This window comes from Molothrus ater, chromosome 12 (assembly GCF_012460135.2).
Source record: "Molothrus ater isolate BHLD 08-10-18 breed brown headed cowbird chromosome 12, BPBGC_Mater_1.1, whole genome shotgun sequence".
Taxonomy (NCBI): Eukaryota; Metazoa; Chordata; class Aves; order Passeriformes; family Icteridae; genus Molothrus; species Molothrus ater.
The window spans coordinates 19,682,442-19,705,039 of NC_050489.2; the positions used below are offsets into that span (position 1 = coordinate 19,682,442).

Genomic DNA, 22,598 nt, shown 5'->3' on the forward strand with positions numbered 1-22,598 from the left:
GCACTGTGGTGCTTGCTTTGCCCTCAGGTTTCCTGTGAAAGGCAAAGCTCCCAACTGGAAATGTTTGTCATTAACAAATGAGGATCTCATAGGCTTATTCCTACATTTAATTAACAGTGTGTGTCCAGCCCTCCCTCCTTCCCTTCTCCCCACTGGAATAAGGTTCTTGTACATTGTTCCATCTGTGTGTGGGTCTGTTTGTCCTCTCTGGCAGGTGGAGAGTGCCAGTGCAAACAAACAGGTAAATCCCAACCCAGCTGGAGAGGAGAAAAGTCAAAACACCTCCAACAACATTACTCCTTAAAGGGTTTTACCTGCCTGGTGGGGTTCTGGTGGCTGTGGGGCTGGAGTGCTGCTGGGAGCAGGGTCTAACAGCTGTGTGTTCCCACAGGACACTGCACCTGGGGCATGAACTGTCGCTTTATCCACCCCGGAGTGAACGACAAGGGCAATTACTCACTCATCTCCAAACCTGAGCCCTTCTCCCCCAACGGGGCCCCTCCCATGGGCCCTCACCCGCTGATGCCAGCCAACCCCTGGGTATGGAACCTCTTCTGGCCATTCATGGCTTCTGCACCACCCTCCCCATCCCTGCAGCGTTCCAGGTGGGCTTTTGGACAGCCTGGTCTGGTGGGAAGTGTTCCTTCCACTGGAACCAGATGAGCTTCAATGTCCCCTCCAATCCAAACCATTTCACAATCCTGGGATTTTCCTCCTCTTTTTTTGACCTAACACCTAGCAAAATTCAACCCCCAGTTGGAGGTGTGATTTTTAAATGGAGATCTTGGAGTTGCCAGTAGAGGGGGGTAGAATTCCACGGTTTCCCAGCTTAGTCCTGCTGAGGCACATCTGGAGTAACTCTGAGTAGCTTTACAAAGCACAGCTTTGCTGTTTAAAACTAACTCTAGTGTCTTCTCCTGCTCTCCTCACCTTTCCAACAGGGAGGCCCAGTGGTTGATGAAATCTTACCTCCACCTCCTCCAGACCCTCCAACAGAAAGTGCCTGGGAGAGGGGACTCCGGCATGCTAAAGAGGTAAATTCCTTCCTCAGGGAATTGCTGGCTGCCTCCAAAATCCACTGGAGAAGCTCTTTTTGGAGCACAGGTGTCTTGCTCTTTCTCTATTCCTTTTGCCTGTTAATCTGTTAATTGTGATTTGTTGTACATCACAATTGTTAGACAGCCAAGAGGAGCTCAAATCCAGGTTGGGAGGGGTTTATGTTCAAAAAATAGTGGGAATTTGTGGCCCTCAAGTCCAGCTCTCCACAAAGCAAAGCTTTAAGCTGATCCAATTTGCCTCCCTTCAGTGCCTGTTTCTCCAGTTTGTGATCACTGCAGGGGGAAACTTCTGTTTCCTGCTGTTCTGAGCTGGTGGAACATGGAATTAATCAGGAAAAGTCCAATATCCTGCACATTCTGAGGGAAGAAGGTGCTCTGGCTGCAGGAAACCTCCCGAGGGCAGGATTTTTAATATTCCAATTTCTCCCTGCCCCAGGAACCTTCTCTCCTCACACTATTTTTGTGCTCTTTAAAAAGGTATTAATTTTTTTTTTCATTAAAAAAAGGTATTGAAAAGGTATTTGTGGTGGTTTCAATCATTGGCTTTCCTGGGTCTGGATTGAAGGCACTTGAGACAGTAATTTGTGTTGGGACTCAAGTGTTTATTATTTCTTATTGGTATAACAGTCTCACTACTGTGAGCTCAGCAGCTTTTCATTAGCAGGCACAAAATGGCCAACTGTCTCTTGTTCCAAGGTCTTTTAAGACTAAACAATCCAATTAAGAGCTGACACCTGGATTATTTTCCCTTTTAACCCAATAACTGATCCCACAGAGCCCCCAGTGCAGACTTTTCTGCCCAATTACAAAATGCCACCCAAACCCAAGAAGAAGAAGGAAGAAGAAGCATGAAGAAGAAACCCAGGACAGCACCCTGTGCCCTCCATCTTGCTTCCATCCACAATATACTAAAAATCCCAGAATCTAAATTTCTCACCAAGTGATACACCTCCACTACTCTCTGTAATAATAATAATCTATATTATGGATTATAGATTCCACTTTTGTGGATTCTAGTCTATTCTGGAGTTTAGGAAACTTTCTCCATGAATGAGGGTCAAAGTCAGTGAAGAAGAAGAAACCCAGGATGATACCCTGTGCCCTCCATCTTGCTTCCATCCGCAGCATACTAACCCAAAACCTAAATGTCTCACCAAGTGATACACCTACACTGCTCTCTATAATCTATTTCACACTTTTGTGGACTCCAGTCTATTCTGGAGTTTAGGAAAATTTCTCCATGACTGAGGGTCAAAATCAGTGCTGCCCTGGAGGCCAGGGCACCCCAGAGCAGACAGAGAAATATTCCTGGGTTTCCACAGGTATTAAAAATGTTCTTCTCTTTAAAAAGGTGTTGAAAAAGGCAACAATGAGGAAAGAGCAGGAGCCTGACTTTGAGGAGAAGAGGTTCACAGTGACCATCGGGGAGGATGAGCGGGAGTTCGACAAGGAGAACGAATTCTTCCGGGACTGGAATTACCGCATCACCCGAGACGTGCGGGACCCCGCGTAAGAGACAGCCCCAGGGAGGGACACCTGGCTGGGACTGCCCTGCAGGGAGCCTGCCCGGGCTTCCCTGTGCCTCCACACTGGGGATGGCACCTCCAAACAGGGAGCAGATCCCATCAGCAGGAGCTTGAGAGCTTGAGCTGCCTCTGCTCGCTCCAGTTCAGCCCCACCTCCCTTCCCAGTCTCCTTGAGCCCTTCCTGCCTCCAATCTCCTTTGGAATTCTGCTTCTCCTGGGCTCTCTCCAGCTCTGCATTGCCTCCCTCACACCAGTGTGTTCTTCCAGCTTTTTTTCTCCCTTTTTTTCCTTATCCCAACCATGAGAATTTAAAAGCATTCCAGCTGAGGCTGGGAAGTTGGAGCGTGTTCAGTGTGCAGGAGCTGGTGGCCCCAGCTGGGGCAGAACTGGTTTAACAAACACTGGACTGGTCCCAGTTAAAGCTGGTACCTGGTTTAACAAACACCAGGACTGGTCCCAGTTAAAGCTGGTACCTGGTTTAACAAACACCTGGACTGGTCCCAGTTAAAGCTGGTACCTGGTTTAAAAAACACCAGGACTGGTCCCAGTTAAAGCTGGTACCTGGTTTAACAAACACTGGACTGGTCCCAGTTAAAGCTGGTACCTGGTTTAACAAACACCAGGACTGGTCCCAGTTAAAGCTGGTACCTGGTTTAACAAACACCTGGACTGGTCCCAGTTAAAGCTGGTACCTGGCCACAACAAGCACCCTAAATTTAAGTGTTCAGGTGATTGGGGTTTTCAGGTAAAATTTCAAGATCTCAAACCCAGCTCTGGGAAATTGTTTGGTAGTTCTCAAGCCAAGAAAAGGAATGGGAAGAGAATTTTTGGGGAAGAGGCTTGGATTCTGCAGGAGTACAGGTGGATTTGTTTCTCCTTGCTCGTGCATCCTCTGTTCTTCCTACATGGACAGATTATGGAAATATTTCCACTCCCAGAGAGTTTGCAAGGCTTAGTTCTGTTTATTTTAGAGTGGATGAATTACAAAAAAAAAAAAACCTCTGAAAAGGAGTAGATTAAGCTTTTGTTCAATATTCTTTGATTTGCTCTGGAGTGCAATTCCTTTCCCTAATTTAAAAAAAAAATACAAAAAACCCTGTCCTCAGTTCTGCAGCCTGAAGGAAAAGAAATTTCTTAAGTATTAATATTTTCCTGAGTTTAATTAGCTCTGGATCTTGGGCTTGTGTTCCTCTGAGGCACCTGGGGTTTACAGTGTTCTGGGGGCTGTTCATCCATTATCTTTATTTTATGACTGTCCTATAAAATGCACCAGCAGCATTTTGGGCCTCTCTGATGTAGGAATTGTTACGAGCAGGCCTGGTTTTCATGTAGTTCAGAAAAAAAAAATGTATTGCACATAACCAGTATTAAACAAAACTCATCCAACAACTGGAATTCCTGAAAATTCAAGGCTGTGTGAACAGGCTGTGGCATTAAAATATCTTCATTGTGTGCGAAGGGAAAAGTTATGAATCTGCTGCTGCAAGCTCTAGAAAATGCTGATTTTTCTCCTCCACACACACAGTTTGTTGCCCAGCTGGACACCTTGCAGCCAACTGAGCACTGGAAGTGCAGCTGGGATGTGGAAAATGCTTTCAGCACTGTCTTGTGACGTGTGGAGTTGTCTCAGTAGTTCATGAATCCCTTTTTCTTTTTTGAATAACTATAGGGAGGTGGACATCAAAGAAAACATTAACTATGGGTAAGCAGGTCTTTGATTCCAGTACTGTTACAACTGTAAGAAAATTTTCCTTTGCCTTTTTTTCCATTGCATTTCCTCCAACTTCTGGGGCCACAGACAGACCCCTGTCACCTCAGCAGCTGAACTCAGTGGATAGATTGGATTAGTTTTGGGGTGGTACCAATTATTTTTTAATGATATAAACACTGAATTACCCAAGCACACAGCAGTGATCCTTTTTGAAATTAAAAAAAACCCTCCAATGTTATAGGAAGGGGAAATTTGAGCTTGAGGCTGTGTGAAAAAGCAGAGTTTCCTTTCTGGCATGGCTTGAGATGTTTTCCTGTCTCTTGGAACACCTGATGTCGCTGAATCCAGGCTGCTCTGGGGTTGGCATCAGGAGTTTGTTGCTGACTGAAGCATCCCAAATCCTGGTTCTCCTTCCCTTGGCTTATTGCTTCAGTCCAAAAGAGAAATCCTAATTGTTTAAAAGCACTGAAAGAAATACAGGTACCACTCACAGGGCAGCACCTGCATCTTAACCTGGCTTAGGTTATTTGGCACTGTAAAAATTCAGAATGTGTCCTCTTTATTCATTTTTTTAATACATCAGAGTCTCAATATGGATAATCTGGAATTTGGGAGCACTTGCTGTATAATCTTAGCTCTGCCACTGACTCCTCTGTGGCCCTGGAAGTTTCTTACTCCCTGTACCCCCTCCTCATCCTCACAGTGGACCTGATATTTGCACTCCAGGTGCTTGGATGTTGTTGAGTTGGGGAATTAAAACCATCAAACAATGTAAATAGAAATCAGGAGATGGAGGAAGCAGCTTTAAGGAGGGTGGGGTTTCAATCCTTTCCCTCCCCAAAAATCCTTCATTCTGCAGTTGTGTGTGTGCCACCAGTCCATGGCTGGGCCAGCAGCTGATTCCCACTGGAGAATATCAGCTGGAGAAGTGGTGCCTTCGTTCCAGGGGGTCATTCCAGGTCCAGAGTGTTGCTGACCTGCCCCCAAAGCTCCACTGCTCCCTGTGCAAAGCTCCTGACCTGTACTGGTGGCACTGGTGGCAGCCATCACTGCAGGGGCAGGAGCTGGGGCACTCCTGAAGGAGTTGGGGATGAGCTGTGGGTGCATGGGCAGAAATCCCAGCTCTCAATCCGTGAGGCAGAACATGTCCTGCTCCCTTTGCAGGCACTGGAAGGGGCTCTCAAAAGCACTTTCTGTGTTTGCACCACATTGATTTGAAGGCTGAATTTTTGGCAGCTCTTTTTTTGGTGTTTATCAAGAAAGGTTTGTGCTTTTCTATGATAAGCCTCACTTAAAAAAAGACTATTTGGTTGGGCTGTGTAGAAAATAAACATCTCTGCACAGCCCTGCTGCATTGAACGTGGTTTTGTTGTCACAGTGGCTGAGCTGACCTAGCACACAGAGATTTTGTGGTGCCAAGGTGCCTTTTCCCTCTCTAACACTCCCTGTTTTTCATTGTAGGCTTGATCCCTATGCAGATCCCTATTATGACTATGAAATAGAGCGCTTCTGGCGTGGCGGGCAGTATGAGAATTTCAGGGTTCAGTACACAGACCCCGACCCCTACCGTAACTACAGAGTAAGTAAGGAACTCCCCCCTTCCCCTTTTCCTTCCTGACTTTCTTCCAGGTTCTTCTGGGCCTTGGCACAGTTCCAGGGCAGTGCTTGAAACGGGAGTTTTCAAATAGTTCAGTCTTGGCTCGGTCCCAGCACAGAGCATGCTGGAGGTGAGGGGATGGAGGATGTTCAGTTCCAGCACCACAAGGGTGAAAGCAGCGTGCCAGGCTTGGGAGGGAGGCTGGGAAGCTGCCTGATGGAAAAGGACATGGAGTGCTGCTTGACAGTGGCTGAGAAGGCCACTGGCACCTGGCATGGCCACAGCCCCAGGGCAGGGACTGTCCCCTGTGCTGGGCACGGCTGAGGCCACACCTGGGGCTCTGGTCAGGTTTGGGCTCCTCCAGAACAGACACTGAGGGGCTGGAGTGTGTCCAGGGAGGGGAATGGAGCTGGGAAAGGGCTGGAGAATCCTGAGGGAGCTGGGAAGGGGCTCAGCCTGAGAAAAGGAGGCTCAGGGGGGACCTTGTGGCTCTACACAGCTCCTGCCAGGAGGGGACAGGCTCTGCTCCCAGGGGAAAAGGGACAGGAGGAGAGGGAACAGCCTCAAGTTGCACCAGGAGAGGATTAGATTGGATTTTAAGAAAATTGTTCCATGGAAAAGGGTGTAAAGCATTGGAAAAAACTGCCCAGGAAAGTGGTGGTGTTGCCACCCCTGGAAGTGTTCAGAAAACCTGTGGATGTGGCACCTGGGGACCTGGTCAGTGGTGACCTTGGTGATGGTGCTGGCTGAAAGTTGCACTTGATGATCTAAAGGTCTTTTCCACCCTTAACAATTCCATGTCTGAGGTGGTTCCTGCTCATGCTCCTTGGCTGCTCCTCTGTAGCAGTTGAGCAGTGCTTGCCCATCCTTGGACATCTTGGAGAGGGAAGGAGTTTCCAGGAAAGAACCTGGTTGAAAACTTCAGAAAGGCTCTGAACCCTTTCCCTGCTCTTCCTTTCCCCTCATGCAAACTTTGTGCCTCTGGAACAGTGACCAAACTAACCAGTCCTGCTCAGAGGGCATCTTTTCAGTGCTTTCCATCAAATCCTTTCAAAAGTAGCTTTTCCTTTGCTCTAAATCCTTGTTTTCTGCAGGACAGGAGCCTGGGCCTCACTGTGGCCACACATGACCAATTATTTTCCTGGTGCTCATTTGCAAAGTTAATTATCTGCTTATAGAAATGGTCAGCAAGAAGAGGAAAGACTTGTAAACATCAATACATTTATTTAATAAGCTTCATAAACCAAATTAATCCAAGCGTTGCCTTTGAAAACAACGGTTGTGTGGTTATATCCAGGGTCTGCTCGGCAGGATCCAGATTATTGATCTCCAGATTATTGATCTCCATGTCATTGGTTTGCAGATTATTGATCTCGATCCTTTGCTGAGGGAGGGCGGATGTAATCCTGGCATTCCCAGGAGTGATCTGGAATTGGAACTCCTGGCATTCCAATGTCATTGATCTCCAGATAATTGATCTCCAGATAATTGATCTCCATGACATTGATCTCCATGTCATTGGTTTGCAGATTGTTGATCTCGATCCTTTGCTGAGGGAAGGCAGATGTAATTCCTGGCATTCCTGTTCATTGATCTCCAGATTATTGATCTCAATCCTTTGCTGAGGGAGGGCAGATGTAACTCCTGATTTTCCCATGTCATTGATCTCCGGATAATTGATCTCCATGTCATTGATCTCCGTGTCACTGGTTTGCAGAGTATTGATCCTTTGCTGAGGGAGGGCGGATGTAATTCCTGGCATTCCCATGTCATTGATCTCAGATTATTGATCTCCATGTCATTGGTTTGCAGATTATTGATCTCCATATCATTGGTTTGGAGATTATTGATCTCCTTTGCTGAGGGAGGGCAGATGTAATTCCCAACATTCCCAGGATTGATCTGGAATTGTAACTCCTGACGTTCCCATGTCACTGATCTCCATGTCACTGATCTCCATGTCACTGATCTCCATGTCATTGATCTCCATGTCACTGGTTTGCAGATTATTGATCTCGATCCTTTGCTGAGGGAGGGCAAATGTAATTCCCGTCATTCCCAGATCTGGCACCCTTTGCTGGGAGCTGCTCCCACAGCATCACTGTGGTTTCTCTGTTATTTTTTCCAAGGAACGAGAGCGAGAACGGGAGCGGGAGCGAGAGACCCGGCAGCGGGAGCGGGAACGCGAGCGGGAGCGCGAGCGGGAGCGAGAACGGCGGCAGCGGGAGCGCGAGCGGGAGCGAGAACGGGAGCGCGACAAGGAGCGGCAGCGGCGCAAGGAGGAGTGGGAACGGGAGAGGGAGAGAGTGAAGAGGGACGAGAAGGACAGGCAGCACAGGGACCGCGACCGGGACCGCGACCGGGACCGCGACAAGGACAAGGACAAGGCCAAGCCGCGCTCCCCGCTGCTCCCCAGGTGAGTGTGAGCTGGCATCGTGCCTGGTGTGATATCACAGTTTCTGCCATGTGATAATGGCAAAGGCCATCGTGGTGCTCCTCACAGGGGTCCCAGGACAAGGGAAGAGATGAGAATTTTGACTCTGTATTTCAGAAGGCTGATTTATTGTTTTATTATATATCTTATATTAAAACTAGACTAAATAGTATATATAATTAATATATATTACATATTAATGAATATATATAATTAATATATATTATATACATAGTCTATAGAATTAATATATATTATATTAAAGCTATACTAAATATCATATATAGAATTAGTATAGATTATATATTAATAATATATAGAATTAATGTATATTATATTTATAGTATATACAATTGATATATATAATATTAAAACTACTAAAAGAATTATAAATATTATATTAAAACTATACTACATAGTATATATAGTTAATACATATTACATATTAATTAATATATAATTAATATATATTCTATTAAAACTATACTAAAAGAACTATACGTATTCTATTAAAACTATACTAAATAGTATATATAATTTATATCTATTATAGATACTATATATAGTACATATTAATATATATTATAATATATAATATATATTATAATATATATTAAAACTATACTAAAAGAACTATACATATAGCTATGCTAAATAGTATATGTGTTTAATATATTTTATATACTAATTAATAAATATTATATATAGTGTATATAATTAAAATATATTAAAACTATACTAAAAGAACTACAAATATTACATTAAAACTATACTAAAAGAATAGAAGAAAGGATTTCATCAGAAGGCTGGCAAGGAATAGAAAGGAATGGAATGATAATAAAATCTTGTGACTGAGTAGAGAGTCTGAGACAGATGGACTTTGGCCATTAATTAAAAACAACTACATGAGACCAATCAAAGATGCACCTGTTGCATTCCACAGCAGTAGATAATTATGGTTTACATTTCGTTTCTGAAGCTTCTCAGCTTCTCAAGAGAAAAAATCCTAACAAAAAGATTTTTCATAAAATATGTCTGTGACATTGGATGTGCTCTGAAGGAATGCTGGAAGTGCTTAAACTTGCAGAAATTAGTGGGAGTTGGTTATGTCTGTCAGAGGCTTCTCCAGGAGGGCCAGGTTCTCTTTTGAAATTAAGGAGGATATGAATTGGCAGGCTTCAGTTTGCTTATTGTCTATAATACTAATATTGAAGGAGATTTTTCCTTTTGAAAGCAGGATAATTAAGATATTTTCAATCATCTTAATGGCACAAAGCTGTGTCAAGTAACATTTAGGGTGGATATTAGCAAAAGCTTCTTCACTCAGAGCACAGCTAGGCACTGGGACAGGTCGTTGGAAGTGGTCACAGCACCAAACCTGACAGAGTTCAAGAAGCATCTGGGCAGTGTTGTTGTGACTGATCCCGGTGTGTGTAACTGCTGAGGACAGTTGTAGTTAATGAGCCTTGTGGCCACTAAGTGGAGCTAAAACATCGGTGACAATGAGTGCATAACCTGACCCTGCAAGCTCGAGTGTCCTTTGGTGTGGAGATGGTCGGCTCCTCCCTCTTTCCTTCAGGCTGGAGAGGTTTTGGGAGGATGAGGGACTCCTGCAGACTGGTTCCCTGGGAGCCCTGTGGTGACTCCCTTTGAGGCCTTGAGAAATGTCTGTCACAAGAACCAGGGCTGCTTTGGGAGTTTGTGGATAGCAGAAGTGTCTGGAGATGTAAGTACACCTCGAAAAAGGAAAGGAATTGTCCTTGGAATGAGTCTCTGCTCAGTGGAATTGCAGCATGAGGTCAGGTTTGTTTCCTCTGACCACCCATTTGTGGAAATCCTGGTTGTGACCTGTATGAAAGAGAAAATGGAAGCAGACAGACAGAAAGTGCAGCAGTGTGATTCCTGTTTTGTTCTTCTGTCAATGATTTACCTACCCTGCCTTCCCAGCCTCCTCTGCCTGAGGCACATTTGTAAAGCACTGGATAAATATCCCAGTGGAATGGAAGCTCTGGTGTCACAGCCTCATTGGGTTCAGAATCATGGAAAGTATCACATTTTTTGCAGAGGGACATCTTGGAGCAGCCTGGTCTAGTGGAAGCTCTCTACCCTTGGCAGGGGGGTGAAATGAGATGAGCTTTAATATCCTCCTCAACCCAACCCGTTCCATGATTTGGGATCTCCAGGAAAACTGCTGAACAGTTTCTTGGGAAGAGTGGCAGACAGAGACTCCCAGAGTGTGGAGCAGCCTGGGGACACCCAGGCGTGTGTGGGGCACAGAGAAGTGCAGAGAAGCTGTTTGCCAAGATTCACTGGAGCTTTTCCTGCTGCCTGGTGTCTGTGCTGTTCCTCTGCACTGGAGGAAGGTGTGAAACACGATGAGCATGAGGAAGAGTTGGATCAATGAAGAGCAGGGCGAGGAATGCCAGGAATGAGGCTCCACGTGGAATCAGGTGGTTTCAGGTGGGAGTAGGGCTTAGTCCTGAATCCAACCCAGAATTTTTATCTGCATTGCTGAAAGGGTAGCTGGTTTTTGTCCCTCTTTCTCAAGAGGAAGTGACAGTTTCAGAACGGTCTGGAGGAGCAGCAGCAGCTGCAGAGCAGTTATAGGAACACCATAATTACATGTTCCGTTTAATTATAATCTTCACTTAACAACCACGATTTGTGCACCTTAATTACCACGTTGCCCCAGTGGTTTGTGCTCTCCTTGGCTTGGTGATGGGACAGATCTTGTCCAGACCCATGTGATGGAGATGATGTCAATGAAAGTGATGTCACCTGCTTGGCAGCTCAAGGTCACGAGTCAGTGACAGTCAGTGTGAGCCAAGGATGAGCCTGCTGGCTGCTCCTTCCCCTGGCACTCCTGGAGTCCTGGGGCAGGGCTCTCTGGGAGAGTTTGGGCTGCCAGTGCTGCTCAAAGGTGCTGGGTAGGAGCAGTGGCTGTGCTCACCAATCTTGGATCCCTCTCATTCCATGAAAGCACATGAGAGCCCAGAGATGGGATGGACAGCATTCAGGGGATTCACATTCCCTGCTTCCCTCTGGCACGAGGGAGCTGGGGATGCCTCTTGTGTCTCCAAAACAGGCTCCTTGAGATGAGTCTTGGTCATTCAAAAATAGTTTCTGATGCACCTCTTTGCTTTTTTTGTTTTAAGTCTGCTACAGAGAGGGACTTTTCAAAGGGCATGGAGTGACAGGGCAAGAGGGAATGGCCTTAAGTTCAAGGGAATGCAGAGTTAGATGGGATATTGGCAAGGGGTTCTTCCCTGTGAGGGTGGTGAGCCCCTGGCACAGGTTGCCCACATTGGAAGGGACCCTAAAGCCCATCCCATCCCCTGCCATGGCATTTCAGTTCCCATGGTGGACATCCCTGCCAGCATGACCCCGTCCCACAGCTCTGCAGGTGTCTGGTGGAGAAAGCAAACCTGCAGAAAGAAGTTTTGAAGAAGCTTTTTAACAAGTGAAAGCATGATTCCAGCTTGTCCCTTGGAGGCCACGTCCCTCAGCCGTCCCTTGGCGCTTGCCCAGCGGTCCCCGTCACGCTCGTGCTGTCACCTGGCTCTGGCCTGTGTCCCACGTCACTTTGTGACCAGCTCCCAACTTCCTCGTGGCAGTGCAGTGGCTCGAGCCGTGTCACCTTTCCTCCACATTGCTCCGTGCCAGCTCCAGAGGGGCAGCTCTGGCATCCTGGGACCGAGCAGCTCCCGAGCCCGTTGGACGTGTCACACCTGGGATTGCTGCGCGCTTCCTGGCAAGCAGGATGCAGGGCAGTGCCACAGCACACACCTGGGGCTCTGCTGCCTCTATTTATAGACTCTGGGCTTTCCCTAATTGCTGGATCCCAGCTTTTGGCAGGTCCAGCCTCTCCGAGCTGGCTCACACCACGGCTGCCCGTTAACATTCCTGCCACTCGCAGGGCCCACGCGGCCCTGGCGCTGGTGAGCCGGGAGAGCTCCTCCTCAGGAATGGGAGAGCTCCTCCTCAGAGATGGGAGAGCTCCTCCAGAGGGCTGGGAGAACTTCACAGAGATGGGAGAGCTCCTCCAGAGGGCTGGAGAACTTCACAGAGATGGGAGAGCTCCTCCAGAGAGATTGGGAGAGCTCCTCCAGAGAGATTGGGAGAGCTCCTCCAGAGAGATTGGGAGAGCTCCTCCAGAGAGATTGGGAGAGCTCCTCCAGAGAGATTGGAGAGCTCCTCCACAGAGATTGGAAAGCTCCTCCACAGAACTTGGAGAATTCCTCCACAGGGCTTGAAGACCTCCTCCACAGGGCTCAGAGAACTCCTCCTCAGAGGTTGTGCAAGCAGCACTGAGCTTTGCCCAAGGCAGAGCTGAGGGTGTCTGTAATTCCAGGTCCATGTCAGTCGCTCTGTCGGTGTAGGGGCTCCCACAGGAGCTGGAGGAAGGAGCAAAGCAGGACCTACAGAATCAAGGGATGAGAGAACCCAAAAACCAGGAATACAGGAACAAATTGCCTTTCCATTCTGCTGAAAGCAGGAAGGTTTAACCTGATCTCTAAACAACAGAGGAGTTTAAGGCTGAAAATGTGGAGAAGCCAAAATTGTTCCCAGCATTGCTGGATGATGGAGCTGAGCAGGAATAGAATTTAACAAAGATTTAAACCCTGATGCATTCAGGGACAAGTGTTTCTCCTTGAACCTGTGGAAAGAAGAGGCTGCAGTGTTTGGGCTCCAGTGGGATTGTCACAGGTGGATTGGCCTTTTTTGAAGGAATTCACAAAATTGTCTTCTAGTACCTGTAGGAGCTGCTAAAAAGAGAGAGAGGAACTTTGAACAAGACAAGGGGAGATGGATTCCAACTGGCAGAGAGGAGGTTTAGGTTGGATTGTGGGAAGAAATTCTTCCCTGTGAGGGTGGGCAGGCCCTGGCACAGGTTGCCAGAGAAGCTGTGGCTGCTCCTGGATCCCTGAACTGTTCAAGGCCAGGCTGGAGCACCCTGGGCTCGTGGAAGGTGTCCCTGCCCATGGCAGGGGGCTGAATGATGAAATTTAAGATGCATTCCAAACCAAACCATTCCATGATTCTGTGAATGTTCAGTTGCTGTTTTAAGCTTTGGGTTGGATTTTTTTTCCCAAGCTGAAGATGAGCACTCCAAGAAGTTTAAACTCTTGAGATTGCACTGCTTGTAAAACTGTTCCTCCCCCTCCTCCTCCTCCTCCCTCCTCAGGCATCGAACACTCAGACAAGCCAGGACACTTTATGATCAATTAGCGGGATAACTTGGCTGTCTGTCCTCCTGCTCCCATCTCCAGAACAAGTTCTGATGCCCCAGGCTGGGGCTGATTTTTGCTGAGTGCAAAATTCCTTCTTTTTCTCTCCGTCTTGCCGGTGGAGCTCCCTGTTGTGCAAAGCCTTTCAGGGATAAAGAAGTGACATGAATTATGTCCTCTGAAGAAACTTAAAGCAGTGCAAGATGTTCTGACCCTTAGCTGGGGGCAGAGGCTCTACACACTGAAATAATTTGCTTTAATCCTTTCTGTTGTTGCCATAGGCCTTTATCCCACCAGCATCTGAGGGAATCTGTTCCAGGAGCTCGTGAAGCAACCCAGTGTTGTGGGGCCTGTTGGTGGTTGTATTCCCAAAGCACTGAGGGACGTTCAGGAGATCATTCCCAAGGGGTGCAGCACCTGCACTGATGTCCCTGTGACAGGGACAGCACCCAGGGAATGGCTGGAGCTGTGTCAGGAGAGGTTTAGGTTGGATATTAGGAAAGGGTTTTTCACCCAGAGGGTGCTGGGCACTGCTCAGGCTCCCCAGGGAATGGGCACAGCCCCGAGGCTGCCAGAGCTCCAGGAGAGGTTGGACAGCACTGCCAGGGATGCCCAGGGTGGGATTGTTGGGGGATATGTGCAGGGACAGGATTTGGACCCACCAGAGAGAGAAGGAACTTCAATTTTGCTGCCCCCTCAGCTGGGGTGCACTTGGTGTTGTTGATCAAGCAAGGAGGAGGAAGGTCCATGAGATGGACATTGGTTTCTTTCCCACCTGGATTTCCTCTCCAAGGAATGCTGGGGGCTCTGGTGAGGAGCAGCATGGTACAATGAACCTTGGAGCGAGATGTTGTCATCTCCAGTCTTGGACTTTGTCCTGCTGTCTGACCTAAAAACCTTTCCCCTGAAGACCAGACAAGCTTCAAGCTGTGCCTGGGGAGGCTCAGGTTGGACATCAGGAGGATTTTTTCTTTATGGAAAAAATGACTGGGCACTGGAATGGGCTGCCCTGGGAGATGGTGGAGTCCCCATCCCTGGAGGTGTCCAGGCAGGGACAGGGTGGGGAACAGTCACAGGCTGGACTTGATGACCTTGGAGCTCTTTTCCAGCCCCAGTGACTCTGGGATTCTCACGGTGTGGAGCCCAAATTCCATGGAACACCAGTGGCAGGTAGGATGAGGAGAAGGAGGGGGCTCTTGTCCTCAGAGATGTTCCCAGGAGGTGACAGCAGCTCTGAAGGTGCCAGGAAGGAGCAGTGGCTGACACACCATCCTGTCATTATCACACACACCACACGTTTTTTTTGGAAGGAAGCTCCCTCCATCAGGACTAAAACCTATTAATGGAGAGCACTTAGGCATCCATTAAAAACCAAAATAACCCTGTGAGGGGGGACTCAGACAACTGACAGCAAGGTCAGGAAGGACAAATCCTAAATCCTCCTAAAACCTTTCCAGCAAGGAACGTTGAGCTTTTCCCAAGGTGTCACCTGGAGCGTGAGGTGCTGCAGATTCCAGGACAGAAGGTGACAAGGTGACGTGATCCCAGGCCGTGCTCACCCTTGTGTTGTTTTCTCAGGCTGCCTCAAGTTGACTTTGTTAATCTGTGAGCACCTTAATGAGCAGGATAAGCCAGGCTCTGGAATCAATGCTGGTTATCCAGGGCCTACAAGTCAGAAAGTGTTGGAATGAGCTTGATTAGATAAAGGAGTGGCAAAAAGAAGGGAATGCAAATGGAGTGATTCATGGTGGTGTGTGCACCACAAAGCAACTGAACTCGTTTTTTTTTTGGAAGAATCTCTAATTCTGAGTGTTCCTGGGTCGTTGTTGTCTTTCCTGAGAGCTTCTGGTAGTCTCCCAGTGCTGCCAGCTGGATTTGTTCCCTGTTTTTTGGGTGTAGAAGCTCTGAATGAAAGTAGCTGTCAGTTTTGGGGGGCTTAGTGATGACGTCTCATCCTGCTGCCTAAAGGTGGGAGGATGGTGGGTTTGGGATCCTTAGTTTTCCCTGTAGAAATCTTTAATTCCTACAAGAAATCCTTCATTGGTTGCCATTTGTCTGCCCCAGGAGGAGGAGCAGGCTGGGCAGAGCACTGTGTGCTCCTCCTGGTTTTGGAGTTGGGCATTGGTAAAAGCCTGGAATGCCCTGATTTAGTCTTGGATCCATGAAAATTGAGTGAAGGGGGGAACCAGCCTCCATGCAGGGGCAGGGATTTGCTCTGCAGGTGTCTGCGCCTCCCTGGGCAGCTTCCAGCAGTGCAGGGGATTAAGGGAAGCAAATGACCCCAGGCTGTTGAGTTTCCCAGGCTGAGATGGGTTTTACCTGCTCCAGCTGGAGCTGGACCTCTGCTCCTGCACACTCCAGGTGTTCCAGGGCTGCTCAGAGGAGGAATTCCCTTCTTTTCACATACAGAACACATCCCTTGCCCCCACCAAGGTTCTTTGGAATCTCAATCCAGTGCCCTGCATGGAAGCTGTGCTGTGATAAACACGATAACAACTTGTTTACATCCCCGTTTTTCATGGTGCAGCTGCCACCCCGAGCCATGGAACCTGCTTAGACAGCTCTGCTTTCATTTCTGCTCCCAGGACTTTGGGGAAGTTGGTGATAAGAACAGCTCTGCTCTGGAGCCAGGCTGGGAGAGCTGGGGGTGTTCAGCTTGGAGAAGGAAAGGCTCCAGGGAGAGCTCAGAGCCCCTAAAGGGCTCCAGGAGAGCTGGAGAGGGACTGGGGACAAGGGATGGAGGGACAGGACACAGGGAATGGCTCCCACTGCCAGATTAGATGGGATATTGGAAAGGAATTCTTCCCTTTGAGGATGGAGGGTGCCCAGAGCAGCTGTGGCTGCCCCTGGATCCCTGGAGGTCCCCAGGCCAGGTTGGATGGGGCTTGGAGCACCCTGGGACAGTGGAAGGTGTCCCTGCACAGGGACTGGATGAGTTTTGATGTCCCTTCCCACCCAAACCATTTTGTGATTCCATGATGATAAAGTCTGTGGATCAAACCAAGCTTTCCAAGTTCTCCACAAAAAAATTCCTGCTGCCTGGAATTTCTCTTGGTCCTTGAGCTGCTGCCTCCACTTCCCCAGCAGCAGCAGCAGAGTTTAATTACCCTAAATCGAGATGGAGAGCAGTGAGTGGCTCAGATATGGATCTCAAGGAATGTGATTTTCTGTGGCATTTCAGAGATGGAGTTACAGGGAGATCCCCCAGCCTGGGTTTTAGTGGAACAAGGGAATTCCAGGGCAGGATCAGTGGCACATTCCAGGCAGGATCCTGCCTCCTGCTCATGGAGAGGAGGCTCTCCAGGTCAAATGCTCAGCCCTCAGGGGAGATGCCATCTCAGATAGCTTTATCTCCCTGCTGGGATGATTTCATCCTGAGGTTCAGATTGTATCTCCACTCTTTAATTTCCAAGCCTCTCCCTATCAGGCTTTGAAGAAATCCTTCTTTTTTTTTTTTTTTTTTCCTTTTTTTTTTTTTTTTTTTGACTGATAACTCAGCCTCAGATGAAAACAGCTTGAGAAAAGCATTTTCCCTGCTAATATTCCACCAAGACCAATGGGCAGCAGCTCCAAGGCCCAGCATTCCCTGTCCTGGACACACAGAGGTGGCTTCCCAGAGCTGTTGTCCCTCTCCATTACTCCAAGACAGGAAGAGTTCCTGCGTGCTTGCACTCTGCTGGAATTTATTTTGCAGCACTTACAGGTCCCTCCACAGCTGCCTTGGCACATGGCTCCAGTCATTCCTCGAGTCCACTTCCTCTGGAAAATTCCACTGCAGGAAAAGCGGCGCCGGCGCTGCTGACGCAATCGCGGCTTTTCCTGCAGGAGCACAGGGGCTGGGAAATCATCCCTGCACTTTCCTCCTGGAGAAAAGGGAGCTGGAAGAGCAGCCCCAAGCCAGGCTGACGTCACTGCTGCCCAGGGGTGATGAGGTTTTGGTTCCCTGGGCCAGGATGGGGAAGGACAGGAAGCCTTTCCCCTGCACGCTCACTTTTCCCTCCAAGATTAGAAATGCTTCGGCAGCAGTTGCATAATACATGAGCACAACTTCAGCTGGGCAGCTCATTTTTTCCCCCCTCTCCAAAGTTTTGTTGGGCTCAGTGACGTTCAGCTGGGTTTTTTTGGGAGGCAGGTTTATTTGGGAGCTGGCTGAGCCGTGCTGGGGTGCTGCCAGCTGGAGCTGCCTCTGCTCCTCCTCTCTCTCCCTGCCAAAGCCACGCTCAGCTTCACTTCTCCTCCTGATTGCTGTCATTACATTCCAGCCAAATGGGCATCAGCGTGTTCCTTCTGGAAAAGAAAACTTTTAGTTGTTTTAAGGGTAAAATTGCCTTTGGAAGCTGCTGCCCGAGTGATTCTTGAGGATCTGGGTTGAAATTCAGGTGCTTTTGGTCATTCTTGTCTTGTCTTTTCCTCCCCCTAATTAATTTTTTTAAAACCTTGTGGAAGAGACTTAGGAGTTAATTCTGAAATATTTCAGTTGTTTCCTAAAAATTGGAATTTGGTGAAAAAGATTGGGATGAGCAGGAGAGTTCTTTGCCACTCTCTGCTGAAGTGGGTGAGGTTTGCCAGCAGCCTGGGGAGCTGTGTGAGGGTGAGGATGAGCTCCTGAGCTGATCCCAGGCTCACCAGCCCTGGAATTCTTCCCTCCTCACCTCCCTTTCACCATGGCAGCTTGATCTCACTGAGCCAGCAGCAAACCACTCTTATTTTTTAATTTCTTGGATTCAGAAGCTGGGAGCTCCACCAAGCACGGGATCCAGCACAACATCACCTGGCTGTGGGAGTGAAAGTGAGGAGAAATCCTCCCTTCCTCACCCCCCAGCCATGGCACCTGGCCAGGCTGCCACTGGGGTGTTCTCTAGGGACCTTCTCCTGCTCACTTTCCATTCTGCCTCCTGAATTCCACTGGAGGAGATGAATCCAGCAGCACCAGCTCCCAGCTTTAGGTTGAACGAGTTTCTTTGGTGATGCCACAATTTGGAAGCTCTGAGGAAAGGCTTTGAAATTGTCCTGACAGGAGCAGCACCTTCCTCATCTGTAGCATTTAGTGCTGAGTCAAAAAGCCAAGCACACCCCAAAAAGGAGACTTTCTGTTGTGGTTTTCCTGGGGAAAAACCTTTCCTCCAGAAAGTGACTTCATCCAGAGGGAATTGCATCAAACCAGGTAATAGGTGCAGGTAAATGAGATTTGCTTTCAGAGTCATCCCTGCTCCCAGCTGGCACCCAAGCTCTGGAGCTGTTCCAGCTCCCAAGATGGGCTGTTGGATGTGAGTTTGAGGTGGTTTTAAGGGACAGTAAATCCTAGAGGATGCTTTTCTTTCTGAGAACTGGTTCAGGAGGGAGTTGAGCCTGGAGAGGTGAGAGCATTTGTTAGTTCATGGACTCGTGGAATACCCTGAGATGGAAGGGACACACAGGGATCTTCAGCCAGTGCCTGGCCCTGCCCAGGACATCCCAAAATCCAATCCTGAGCATTGTCCTGGAGCTCTGGCAGCCTCAGGGCAGTGCCCAGCACCCTCTGGGGGAAGCACCTTTCCTAATATCCAACCTAAGCTTCCCTGACAGAGCTGTTGGTTTCCAGATTTGTCATTCTGGAGAAGCTTCTCCAGAGTTTTTATCCTGGATAAAGCAGAATGTGTCCCCTACATCTCCCAGAGCTCACAGACTGCAAGCCCCTGGGAAGGGACACTGGATCAGGATGTTGGGCATTTTCCATGAGCCACCCTCACGTGGTTTTCTCTCCTCCTTTCCTTGCTCTTTATCCTGCAAGGTGTGGAGGCTTTTCCCACTCTTCCTTTCCTTCTTTCTCTGCACTTGGTTGATTTGAGGATATTCCAGAGGTGAAATTGGCAATTCCAAATGGGTTTGTAAACATCTGCTGGAAGGAGCCCTGGAGCCCAGCTTGGACTATTGGATGTTAGCAGGTTATAACATATTCCAAGTGCTGGTGCTCCTCCAGGGTGAAATACTCAGGGAATTGTGGCTGTAACTGGGAAAACCTGACCAGAGCACTGCAGGTACCCTGTGCTGAGTTCAACAGGCTGTGTTGGAGCAGTGCTGGGAGAGGGGAAGGGTGGAATGGGGCTGCTGGGGAGTAAAGCTGAGCCATGACCCTGCCTGGGACTCCCTCCCTGGGCACTCTGTGTGGGATGGAGGATCCAATTCTCTTCTCCTGGAGCTGGAGTGAGATTGCTGGGAGGGATGAACATGAAAGGAGGGGCTTTCCTGTGAATATTCCAAGGGAGTTGTGGGACAAAGAGTAAAATTGCTTTTACATCAGCAGAGATAAGGAAAGAGTCAGATGTTGGATTTTTAGGTCAGCACATCCCAGTCCTGGGCTGGGGATGAGGAAACTCTGCCAGAAAGGAGGAGATGAAGCTTCTGTGAGGTGTGAAGTCTTCAAAGGACAGGCTCCTGACCAAGAGCTTTCATTATCCTGGGGTTCGTTGAATTGTGCCTGGAATTATTAGAAAACCTGGAGGTGGCTTTTTTATCTCAAAAAGGTCGAGGAAGCTGTGTGGGGAGTGGTTGCTTCAGTGGTGTGAGTAATGGGGTGGTACTGGCTGAACCCAGCAGGGAAGGGGCCTTTCCTCCCCCAAATTCCCTGGGAACTCACTGCTTTGAGGAAAGGAATAAATGCATCATTGTCCTGCTAATTTGGTGAGTGCAAGAGGCTTCAGAAGCTTTAATCCCTCACAAACTCTGCCTGAAACCCCAGGGAGAAGGGTAGAAGCAGGTAATTGAGGAGTTGCGTGCAGGTTAGAGAGAGGGCAAGGAAAAATTCCAGGTTAAATCACCCAGAGATAAGAGAGGTAATAAAGTCTCAGCCTCAAGAAACTCATCCTGGAGTACTTAAGGAAGTGTCTGGTGCAGGTGCTGAAAAGTTGGCCCTGAATTATTTTCAGAGGGGTGGAGAGGAGAAAGGAAACCTGGAGAACCAAAAAAGGAGAAATGAAAGTAGAGCCCTAAAAAGGGAAGGGAGGAGGTGGAGAGTGAGGCCTGGCTGGGCACCTCATTTGGTGGGGTTTGAATAATCCAGGGATAAACCAGCCTGGTTTATGGCCAGGGGTGAGGGAACTGTTCCCTTTGGAAGGGGGAAAGGAGGTCACTGGCTCTTGTTGTGACAGCCCCAGGTGACTGTTGTGACAGTCCTGGTGATGGGAACATCAGAGGGATCCAGGCTTGGTGCTGGCTGCTCTCCCCTGCACCAGGCTGGGCTTGCTCCAGCTCTGGGCTGCTCCAGGCAGGACCAGGTTTCCCATTGCCTTCCCTCTTGCTCGTGTCCAGCCCTTGGAGGCCAGGAGCTGGGCCTGGAGTCAGCCAGGAGGTCACGGAGTGCTCAGTGGGACACAGGAGTTCCCAGAAGGGCTTTACAGAGCACCTTTGTCAGTGGTTGACAAACTGAGAGCTCTTCCACCCCTTTACCGCCCCAAAATGCTGCTGGAATCCCACAGGGGAGATCAGGAGCTGTAAGCAGTCAGTCTAAGGCATGAATTTGGGGATTTTTCCATGGCCGTGTAGGTTTATTTATACATTTTATTATAATATATGAATATTAATTAATAATTAATATATCATTTATTATTATATTATAATAGTGCCGATATATATATTGATAATATATTAATATGGCATCGTAATATTATTATATATTAATATGTTATTACTATTATATTATAGTCTAGTATATGCTAGTATATTATGGTATATTTTATTATAGTATGTTATATTAATTATAACATACTATAATAAAAGTATATATTAAAAGTATATAATAAAAGTATATAAAAGTATATAATAAAATGTATATATTTATATTATATACTTATTATATAATTATAGATATTATATACTTATATATACTATACATATTATACTTATATATAGTATATAACTATATACTATAATTATTGTACAGTTATAGTATAGTATATTATAGTATGTTATAGTGTGTTACAGTATAGTATGTTATTAAGTTATGTTATATTATTATATTATGTTGTGTTATATTGTTATACTATAGTATAATAGTACATTATAGTATATTTTATTAATTTTAATTATTATACAGTTATATTATAGTACAGTGTATTATAGTGTGTTATAGTATAGTATGTTATTATATTACATATTGTATTGTGTTATGTTATGTTTTATGTTACATTATATTATTTATAATCATTATTCTACTATTACACAATACCATGTCTGCCTATTGTCCCCTGTCCCTGTTCCCCTCCCTTTCTAACCCCCAGCCCAGCTGCTGACGTGTCCCTGTTCCGCAGCCGGCAGCCCGAGGTCCCCAAGAAGGACAAGGAGTCCCTGGCGCTGGGCACTGCCCCGTCCAAGCGTGCAGACGAGTGGAAGGACCCGTGGCGCCGGTCCAAGTCCCCCAAGAAGAAGCTGGGAGTGTCCGTGTCCCCCAGCCGCGCCCGCCGGCGCCGCCGCGCCTCGGCCTCCTCTGCCTCTGCCTCGGGCTCCTCCAGGTGAGCCGGGGGCTGGGACTGCGTGCTGGGCACCTGCTGGGCTGCCCTGGGCTGTGTGCTGTGGGTGCTGGGCCCTGGGCTGTGTGCTATGGGTGCTGGGCTCTGGGCAGTGTGCTATGGGTGCTGAGTTCTGGGCTGTGTGCTACGGGTGCTGGGCTCTGGGCAGTGTGCTGTGGGTGCTGAGCTCTGGGCTGTGTGCTGTGGGTGCTGGCTCTGGGCAGTGTGCTACGGGTGCTGAGCTCTGGGCAGTGTGCTGTGGGTGCTGGGCTCTGGGCAGTGTGCTGTGGGTGCTGAGCTCTGGGCTGTGTGCTGTGGGTGCTGAGCTCTGGGCAGTGTGCTATGGGTGCTGGGCTCTGGGCTGTGTGCTACAGGTGCTGAGCTCTGGGCAGTGTGCTATGGGTGCTGGGCCCTGGGCTGTGTGCTATGGGTGCTGGGCTCTGGGCAGTGTGCTACAGGTGCTGGGCTCTGGGCTGTGTGCTATGGGTGCTGAGCTCTGGGCTGTGTGCTACAGGTGCTGGGCTCTGGGCTGTGTGCTATGGGTGCTGAGCTCTGGGCAGT

At 48.1% G+C, this 22,598-nt stretch overlaps 1 protein-coding gene across 4 annotated transcripts in view; it reads left to right on the forward strand.

Annotated features, from left to right (window-relative positions):
* The window catches only part of ZC3H18 (zinc finger CCCH-type containing 18), a 46,893-nt gene that overhangs the window by 9,715 nt on the left and 14,580 nt on the right, over window positions 1-22,598 (forward strand). Inside the window, exons 4-10 of one of the 4 annotated variants that reach the window (XM_036390137.2) lie at window positions 392-540; window positions 942-1,034; window positions 2,410-2,567; window positions 4,254-4,286; window positions 5,757-5,874; window positions 8,022-8,308; window positions 21,810-22,040. In XM_036390137.2, the coding sequence (XP_036246030.1) occupies window positions 392-540; window positions 942-1,034; window positions 2,410-2,567; window positions 4,254-4,286; window positions 5,757-5,874; window positions 8,022-8,308; window positions 21,810-22,040 (1,069 nt within the window). The remainder of the gene's footprint in view (window positions 1-391; window positions 541-941; window positions 1,035-2,409; window positions 2,568-4,253; window positions 4,287-5,756; window positions 5,875-8,021; window positions 8,309-21,809; window positions 22,041-22,598) is intronic. The other 3 variants (XM_036390138.2, XM_036390139.2, XM_036390140.2) reach the window with 3 other exon arrangements.